At 48.0% G+C, this 9,218-nt stretch overlaps 2 protein-coding genes across 2 annotated transcripts; one reads left to right on the top strand and one right to left on the bottom strand.

The window, feature by feature from the left end:
• Positions 1-480: 480 nt before the first annotated feature.
• Positions 481-2,670, bottom strand: LOC127298580 (uncharacterized). Its single transcript, XM_051328430.2, has 3 exons — positions 2,302-2,670; positions 1,155-1,265; positions 481-1,050 (listed from the first exon to the last, which is right to left on the bottom strand). The coding sequence occupies exons 1-3, from the start codon at positions 2,518-2,520 to the stop codon at positions 772-774; spliced, it is 609 nt and encodes a 202-aa protein (XP_051184390.2). The 5' UTR covers positions 2,521-2,670; the 3' UTR covers positions 481-771.
• Positions 2,671-6,478: 3,808 nt separating this feature from the next.
• On the top strand, positions 6,479-8,720 carry LOC127298581 (uncharacterized). Its single transcript, XM_051328431.2, has 2 exons — positions 6,479-7,949; positions 8,430-8,720. Exons 1-2 carry the CDS (start codon positions 6,479-6,481, stop codon positions 8,522-8,524), a joined length of 1,566 nt encoding a protein of 521 aa, XP_051184391.1. The 3' UTR covers positions 8,525-8,720.
• Positions 8,721-9,218: the final 498 nt, after the last annotated feature.

Raw genomic sequence — 9,218 nt, 5'->3', positions numbered from 1 at the left:
TTATTAAAAAAATTAAAAATAAACTTTACCATTTTATTTCAATCAGTATACTTTCAAGTATATATTTTGATAAAGGACAATTCGAAAACAAATTAATGAAAACATACAAGGTTGGGTTGATCTGCCAACCTTCAATGCATCTTTTGTACTTTTTCTGTATATGAACTTTTTACAAATTCGATTTTTTAAATTCACATATGAAATATCAGATACAAATAACATATGAAATTGCTACTCTGTTTTATTCTCATGACATTGGTGGTTGCTATTCTCATCACATAGCGGCTTGCTATTCATTCATGTAACTTATCTACTATGTTTTTTAAACTATTGAATACATTATGACAGAGATCAAATTGGTACATAACTCAATATTACTGAACTATCAAATTTTCAAACAAGCAAAATTTTAGAATTACCATTTCCTTGCAAACAAGATAATATTTATGGACTACCATTTTTCCAACAGAACATGGATGGTAGATAAAAAGGCTGACAATACTTTGTAGCCATCCATAACTTCACTTATCTTATAACAAAGTGAAGAACCAGCAAAAGCAAACACAGTGTGCTACATACCATCTAGCACACTGGTACAGTGCATACATAGCTACCATAGCTAAAGTTCACATGCCTAGCAAGTCCATACATAGTTACCGCACCATAACAGAAGGTGCACACATAAACTAGCAGTTCTTAATAACATACATTACTTAACATCATCATATCTACTGATGATGTACTTCTTCACTAACTTTTTCAGGCATTCAGTCAATCCTGACCATAGTACTCCAGTACTTTCCTCAGGGCAGCATGGTTCGCCTTGTCGCGGAGATCCTTCGGGTGCACCTCCTTCACATGGCTAACAAGTCCTTCACGCATACCATCCCTAGGAACCTGCTTGGAGGGATGGAACTTGCAGTAGTACCTCCCATCAGGTTTCATGTAAGCACTGATTCCCTCAGCCCAGATCTTCTCCTCCACCTTCTTCTCATATGACAGCACATTGTACTTGCTGACTTCATTATCAGATGAAGCATCTGAGTTGTACTGCAAAACAACAATGTCACAATCATATGTCACAACTATTGTACAGCAATGAGTTCAATAAACTTGTCAACCATGCACAATCAATATTGAGAATGCTCTCTTACCGACACGGCGTCCCCGGACTCGACCTCGCTGGAAATGTAGGAGTGGCCAGAGTCCTCCGAGTCATCAAACTCCTCAAACTTCCTCTTGCGGACAGAGGAGGTCTCACCAAGCTGATGGAATATATACAGATTATTATGTCAATCTAAATTGCAATCATACCAGCATAACACATATACTACAAATCCTTATTGCAATCATTACAATAACAGGCCAGTAACATTATATTTCTCCTACTATGTTAAGGTGAAACATAATTCTGTCAACCTATCATTAATACTGATCTTAATATCATAGAGTAATCATAGTCAATATTATGTTTCACCTTACCATAATGTTGCTCATAATAATAAATTTCATAGAGGAAATAGAGTCCAGATTCTATAGAGGAATGCCCCTGGAGCAGCAGTACCATAATAATAAGCAATAATTATCACCATAAGATGTTAACTAAGCAGCATTTAGGGGTTTTTAGCTTCTAACACCCATAAGTGGAGGTCCTGCCAAATCATACCTTTTCAAATAATAGATACACATGCTATTATTCATACTGTGGTGATGTACAATTATAGTAACTACATATTTTCCCATATGTTTGTGTACAATCATGTATATATACTAATTGATAAAATTGAACATAACCTGTGACTGCATAATATTTTTTACAAAATAAATGCAGGGAACAAATTATTATGTCAATGTTGTTGCCATCATAGCAAGATAACACTCCTGGAGCACAACAACATTACCATAGATTTAGAAATCAATGTGAATCCTAAAGCAATTATGCAATCATGTAATAAAAACTTACTAATGAAGCTCTGTACCAAACAATTGATGATACTACTAACAAATAAATTGTGCACGCGGTAATCAAACCAGATAAATTGTGCACAGGGTATATAAATTGGGGTCACATGACAATAAAATCCCCCTTAACTACGAATGCACACGGATGTCAAACCAGATTAAAAAAAACCCTTGCCAACATACACAAACCATAGGACAATCTGCTAGATCCATTTGGTCCACAGTAATCAAGCCCTTATCACAATTCATATATGATTCGTCTGTTCTTCGGTTTGATCTAACCCTAATCACCATCAAATAAGGGCAAATAAGCTGAGGAGTTGAGAGGATAGCACATACCAGAGGGTCTTCCGCCATTGGCTGCACATTCAGATCCGGCACGATCTCGCCGCCGAGTCCGTGCTCCTGCTCATCCGCCACCGTCAGCACCAAGCCTCCGCCCGACGCGGCCGCACCACGACGGCTCCATCCACCCGGCACCACATCTGCCTCCGCCACGCCGGTGTTCTTGACCAAGGTAGCGGCGGACGCCCGCGCAGTGGAGCTGCTACCCTCCATCGGCCTCCGATTCGACGGAAATGCGCGGAGAAGAAGGGATTGGAGAAGAGAACTGGCACTGGAGACGGAGTGGAGAAGACGAAGTGGCCGAGGGAGAGGGTTTTCTCCGTACCTGATTTGGGGGGGAAATGGTGGGGCGAGGGAGGCGGAGCAGCCGACGAAGGTTTTATACGTCCCTTCCTCTTCGGTACACGCACGTGACTTCGCCACGTACACGACGGTAGACCGAATACGTACAGAACAGTCGCGGGCCATACGGGCTTGTACGGGCCCTATACGTATCTGTCAGAAACGTCAAATTACGAAATTAACCCTGAATCCGAACAGGTATCGCACGATCAGAACCGTTGATGTGTTTTGACCATTCCACTTTTCGCCAGGGGGGGAGCACCGGAGCAGAAGCGCCCGTTATACATCATTGCATACATCCATGTTCTAACTCTAACATGATTACATGCTAATTATTGTCTGTAAGCTAAGGATTTAGCTCAGTGTCTAAGAAATGAGCCAAAGAGGTGAATACTTTGTAAGTAGACCTTACATGAGGTGAGGTTAATACTTGACTTGGACAAACTACCACCTATTACCTAGCTAGTTAAACCTTTGCAGCATACATACATGACCTCATTAGGAAAACAGAGTTTGATATATCAAATTATCAATCATAATACTGCAACTTGCATGTAGATTTTATTTGACTGTCTAGCATTGTAGTTGGCAATGGACATACTATTCCCATCTATTATGCCGGCAACACAACTCTCACATCTCATCCTTTCTACTTAAACCATGTCCTGTACTCTCCTTCTGTCATTAAAAATCTCATATGTGTGCACAAATTCACTCGAGATAAACTTTGTTCTGTTGAGTTTGACCCATATGGCTTTTGTGTGAAGGATCTAGCCACGCGGAAAATACTTCTGAAGTCCAGTAGCAGTGGCGAACTCTACCCTTTTATCGGCGATCATGTCTCTCCTGCGAGAGCGCATTGACAGTCTCCACCACCCGTGATATGTGGCATCGAGGGCTTGGCCATCCCGGAGCTGATAGTCTCTCTAGATTGTCTCGCAATTTCCCTCCCGTTTGTAATAAATTAGCTGGCTAGCACGTCAGCCTAGACTACCCTTTTTTGCTTCATCCGGATCTTTGGACCCCTCCTGTTCCTAGCTTCTCTGGTTATAAGAGCATCTCCACTCGTCTCCCCGAACAGGCTCCCGGCGTGCAATTTTTTCATCCGGACGGCGAAAAATGGCCCAACCGCGCCCCCGGTTCCTCGTTTTTCGCCGGATTTGGGCTTTCATCCATCCGGCGAGCCCACGCCAACCCCGACCTACCGGGGAGCGCTCGGGGACTCCGGACGAAGCGAAAGCGCGAGAAACGCCGAGAAATCTCTCCCGCGCTTTCGTTTCGTCTTCGCCGCGGAGGTGGCCCCCAACCGGTCAGCGACACGCGTATCGTCTTCCGCGCGCAGTAAAGGCTGCCGCCGGTCAGTTCGCCGCGGACGCGTCGCATTCCACGCGGCATTAATCGCCGGCGCCAGCCGCGCCTATATACGCCGCTCCGCTCGCCGCGACGCGTATCCCTGCTCCACTCTCCCTCCACTCTCCCGATGGCGTTCTACGACGACGACGGCGCAGCCAACAATGGCTTCCCCCGCCGGTCGCTCCACGCGTGGGAGGGGCACCTCCTCCACCAGGCGGGGTACCCCTGCCCGCCGGACACGAGGCCTCCCGGCGGCGGGTGGCGGCTAAGTGCTGGCGGCGTACCAATCCCGCCGCCGCCCCGGGGCCACGCCCTCGACGTCGCCATCGAGGAGGCTCGACTGACGATGTCGGACGAGGAGCGCGCGGAGCCACGCCACCACCCCGACAACTACACGGCGTGGAACTCGTACTTCCTGCGGCGGTGGGAGCAGGAGCTCGCCTTCTATGACGGCCCGCCGCCTCCGCCTCCGCGCAACAACGCCGCGGGCCGCCGACGTTGGTGGAGCGCGCCGGATAGGACGCTGGCGAACGTCCTCGAGCACATCGAGGGCGGCAACTTCCCGTTGCTGACGATGCCCCCTCCATCGAGGGCATCGGCCAGCCGCCGCCGGGGAAACATCTGGCAGCCACGACGCATGGCTGCCAGCTCGTCGTCTTCCGGATCGGCGTCGAGGCCATCCTTGGCGCCGGTGAAAAAGGAGGCGACGTCTCCGTCGACACCAGCGCGCGTCAAGAAGGAGCCGGCGTCTCCACCGCCGAGCAGAGGGCACAGCAGCGGCGCCCTCGTCATCCGCGACCAACCCTCCTCCCGGCAGCATGGGCGGAAGAGGAAGTCGGCGAAGAAGGAGGACGCCGCGGCCGCCATCAACGCCGCCGCAAACAAGCTCACCGAGGAGGAGGCGAAGCGCGCGGAGGATGCCGCCGTGGCGGAGGCGATCGCTAGGTCGCTTAAGGACCTGGTGCCCGCCGACAACGCCCTCCCCGAAGACGCCGCGCTGGAGTGGTTGAGGCGCGACTGGGAGCGCGAGGAGGCGGAGCAGCAGCGGCTGCTGGACCTGGCCGCCGCGCGTCAACTCGCCACCCGCGCTGCCGCTCCATCCGCTGCCGACGACGTCGCTCGCTACCGCCGGCCTGCGACACCTCCATCCGGCGTCGCCGTCCCCGTCGTCGACCTCGAAGCCTCCGACGACGAATGATACAAGCCATCGCCGTCCCCGCCTCGCACCAGCGGCCGGTGGGGAGACGCCGGCCAGGGCAGCAGCCAGGCCGCGCCGCCGCAGTTTGACGACGACGGCTCCGACGACGATGGGGACGACGACGGCGACTACACGGTGTTCTACCGCCATTTGGGCATGTAGAGCGCCGTGTTTTAAAATTTAGAGTTGTATTCCCCTAGCCGAATTCGAAATATAGTCGAATTCGGCCTCTATGTATGAACTTCGCCCTCTATATAGTAAATATCATTAAAGTTAGTCTAAATTCAGTCGTTTTTACCGAATTTCGTCAGGTTTTTGCCGTATTTCGTCAAGTTTACGTTTTCCAAAATTAAATCAACGGCTAGGCCTGGGATCGCGGCTGGGAAACTGGCCCTCCCCACGCCATTTTTTCGTCCTACCCGGCCAAAATTATCGCCGGATTTGGGCGTGGGGAGCGCCAACGAGTGGGGATGCTCTAAGTACCATTTAGTTGTTTTGGAAGAGTATTCCCATTATTCATATTTTAAAAATATTTATATTTAAAAACTGCTCAGAATTTTAATCAAAAAGTAATAAATAAAGAAAAGAAATAAAACAATAACAAAAGAACCAAAGAAACAACGCAAACCTGAAAAAAGTGGAAAAGGTGGAAGAAACAGAAGAACAGATCCAAAAAACAACCAGGATGTACTTACTGGGCCGCGGCTCATCACATCAGGTTTGCCCTTTTTTTTCTGCTGTTTCTTTTATGATTTTTTTGTGATCAATATCTCTACGGCTTTTGGAAAACCAAAATAATTTTTGTGGAACTTAAATTATTTTTTGAACGTTTTCCAATATGAACAAATTCATATTTTGAACATTTTTGAAAATATACACATTTTCCAAATTCGAATTTTGAACAAATTTCGATTTTTTTTCGCAGGATTTCGAAATTTAAACAAATTTGGGAATATGAAATTTTTTCGAATTATGAACGAATTTCAAAATTGAAACGAGTTACCGCGAGCACTGGGGGTCCGCTGTATCCAAGTTGTACGCGAAGGCCCAAGTTCCAGCCCGGATATCACTGTGACGATTAGGAGTCCATCACGGTCCTCCAATTTCAATTTCACCCCGGACCGCAATCTCCGATTCCGCTCGCCCCTCCTCTACACTCCCGTCCCCAACTTAAATCGAGATCCACACACCCAATTTCGTAGGAGCAAAGAGGCAATCATCAATCTCCCCGCCAAAAAGCAAAAAGAAGAGAGAGAGAGAGGTCATCATCGATCTGAGATGAGGAGCTTGACGGAGAGCTTGAAGGCAGTCGATCTGGGATCAAGTGAGGAGGAATCCGACGCAAGCGAGGAGGAAGAGGACTCGGTGACCAGCGACACCGAGGAGGAGGAGGAGACTCCTCCTGCCTATGACTACCCCGACGATGGTGAGTGCCCACCCTTCGTCCTCATCCATCAAGAAGCCTACTTTTCCCAACGGCACAACGCCACCACCGCCACCGTCACCGTCACCGCAGTCGGTTCCAAACTCGAGGGCAGCACCATCACGGTCACCTTCTGCCCCGCCGCCCCGCCACTCGTCTCTTACTTGTGCTTCCACGCCACCGGCATCGACCAAACCAAGTTCGCCTGCAATCCCCAAATCATCGCCACAGAGAACAATGGGGGCCTCGTCCTTCTAAGAGTCATCGTCGGCCATCCTTCATCCGCCGTCTTGACCATCAACGGAGAATACTTCATCTACGACGCCCGCGCAGCAAAGCTCGACCACCTCCCCCACCCTGGGCAGCAACACGAATTCAACGACTACACAGTTGCCATGGTGCGCAAGTGCAACAAACACTGCCAACGCACCACCACCACCAGCCCCCACGACAGCGGTGGCTTCTCCCTCCGCCCCTGCCACCTCGCCCCCCATGGCCATCGCCATGGCCATGACCATGACCAGGGACCAGCCTGCCAGGAGCACCACCATGACTGCACCTACGTCATCGCTGCACAACCTCGTCATTTCGGATGTCCGGAAACTTCTCACCTCTGCATCTACCACTCTGATACCAACACCTGGAGCAAGAAGCCCGTGGTGCTGCTCAAATCACATCCGCGAAACCAAACATCCAAGACACTCGCCATCGGAGGACACAAGGGCACCGTGGCCTGGGTCGATCTATGGCAAAGCATCATCTTCTGCAATGTCCTCGACGAAAAACCCAAGCTCAGTTGCCTCAAGCTTCCCAAGCCCATCATGCCCAAAAAGGCTGTGGGGTTTGGCAATCCAACTTGTATTCGTGACATTGCCGTCGTTGGTAACTTCATCAAGTTTGTTGACATGTATGCCCACTTCGACGGCTCCTCTAAAACACCCTCTCATTGGAAGGCCGCTACGTGGAGCATCAGGGCAGGTAGCTTCTCCTCTGAGGACTGGACCAGGGATCACCGCATTAATTCCACCCAGATACCCCCTCAACCATTGTTGCTGCACAAGCTCAAGGTTGATGCTGGCATCAAGGCTGCCGACCCAACCTTTTCGACTCTCCATGTTGGCCTGCCACGCCTCAGCCTGCAAGATGATGACATTGTTTACTTCCTTGCCAAGATTGACTACCGCCGCCACGCAGCATGGGTGCTTGCTCTTGACATGGGGAACATGCTTGTTAAGGAAGTGGTCCCGTTTGACGCCAAGAGGACTCTTCGCTTAGCCAGGTGCTACGATGCAAGTAGGATATCCGCATATCTCAAACCTGCTCTAGGTAAACCCATCTTACTTCATTTTCACCGCTGGTCTGTTACTCCCAGTACATGCTAAATTACCATATTTTAATGCATGGCATCATCATATCACACACATAGATAGTGTAGGGTTTAGGGTGGATAGTCTGAATTCAACCCAAGTAAGATTTGCTAGGCCACTCATCTCAAGAAGGTCTGGTAGACACTTGGCACCACTGGTTTGGGAGGAACACCTAGCGGCACATTATATAGGTAAATCCCAATGAGATGGGAGCTGGTATGCAGCCAGTTAGCAAGTCAAATGCCAACAGTGTGGGGATGCTAACAGTGAAATTCTTACACAATTCACACTTATCCTCTGGCATTTTTTTTTCACCCGTCTTTTCTCTTCGAAATGTAAAGTAATGGTTATATATTAGCACTAGTTATTATCTATTGTCTGTGGTTCAGTTATTCTTTCCCAAACTATTAATGAAGACACATGGAATTTTTTATGCCAGATCCAAATCGAATACTGAAACGACAAGGGACGCTGTTGCTGAAATCCCCTAGCAAGAAGCATACTGGAGATGATGCCATGCTGATTAATTTGTGAAGGGGCTGGCATGAGGTTTCATGGGGAGGTGTTTCATCTGAGAACTCTGCCGGGTATCAAGTTTCACTGTTAATTGTGCCGGCTATCTCATATTTATTGTCTGGCCAACTCGAGCAGTTCTTTATTTATTATATGAGCTGTATTAAAACTATGTATGAACTATATTATGTCAGTTGTGCCCCCTTGTGTTTCTGTTGGTCGTGGTTAACTTAATTTAGCAGCATAAACTGTGGAGTTGGCTGAGTATTGTTTTTTGACATCTGTTCTCTCAGTGACTGCAAAACCTCCATTTTCGTCGGTATGAAATTCACTTTCGCAGGCACGTGCATTAGCTATGTACTAAGAGTTTTCATGAACTTTGCTAAGTTATTTGATCGAGATTTTTAGGAGCGGTCTAAATCACGTGTTGTACTTTGAGTAAAACTAGCAAAGGGAGTCCCATATAATATTTCAATCTTCTGTTCCGTCATATAATATTCCAATCTTGTGTTCGCATTAAATCTGGGAAACAGATCAGTGTAGTTTATATGATGTCAAAACATCGTTGGTTTAACCCATGTTTCAAGACTTCTCTGTTCCACCGTATAACGCTTCATTATTGTGTTTGCATTAAGGAACAGAAGTTTTAGTTTATCGTGCACAAACTGTAGAGTTTATATCAAAATTACTTAGTGGCTACAATCGTTAAATTACA

This window comes from Lolium perenne, chromosome 5 (genome assembly GCF_019359855.2).
Source record: "Lolium perenne isolate Kyuss_39 chromosome 5, Kyuss_2.0, whole genome shotgun sequence".
Taxonomy (NCBI): Eukaryota; Viridiplantae; Streptophyta; class Magnoliopsida; order Poales; family Poaceae; genus Lolium; species Lolium perenne.
The sequence above is the reverse complement of the archived record's forward strand: the minus strand, read 5'-3'. Positions and strand labels throughout refer to the sequence as shown.

Coding starts and splice junctions, on each gene's coding strand:
- LOC127298580 (XM_051328430.2), bottom strand. CDS start 2,520: ATGGAGGGTAGCAGCTCCACTGCGCGGGCGTCCGCCGCTACCTTGGTC. Junction 1,266..2,301: donor CAATGGCGGAAGACCCTCTG/GTATGTGCTATC, acceptor ATATTCCATCAG/CTTGGTGAGACCTCCTCTGT. Junction 1,051..1,154: donor AGTCCGGGGACGCCGTGTCG/GTAAGAGAGCAT, acceptor GTTGTTTTGCAG/TACAACTCAGATGCTTCATC.
- LOC127298581 (XM_051328431.2), top strand. CDS start 6,479: ATGAGGAGCTTGACGGAGAGCTTGAAGGCAGTCGATCTGGGATCAAGT. Junction 7,950..8,429: donor ATATCTCAAACCTGCTCTAG/GTAAACCCATCT, acceptor TTTTTATGCCAG/ATCCAAATCGAATACTGAAA.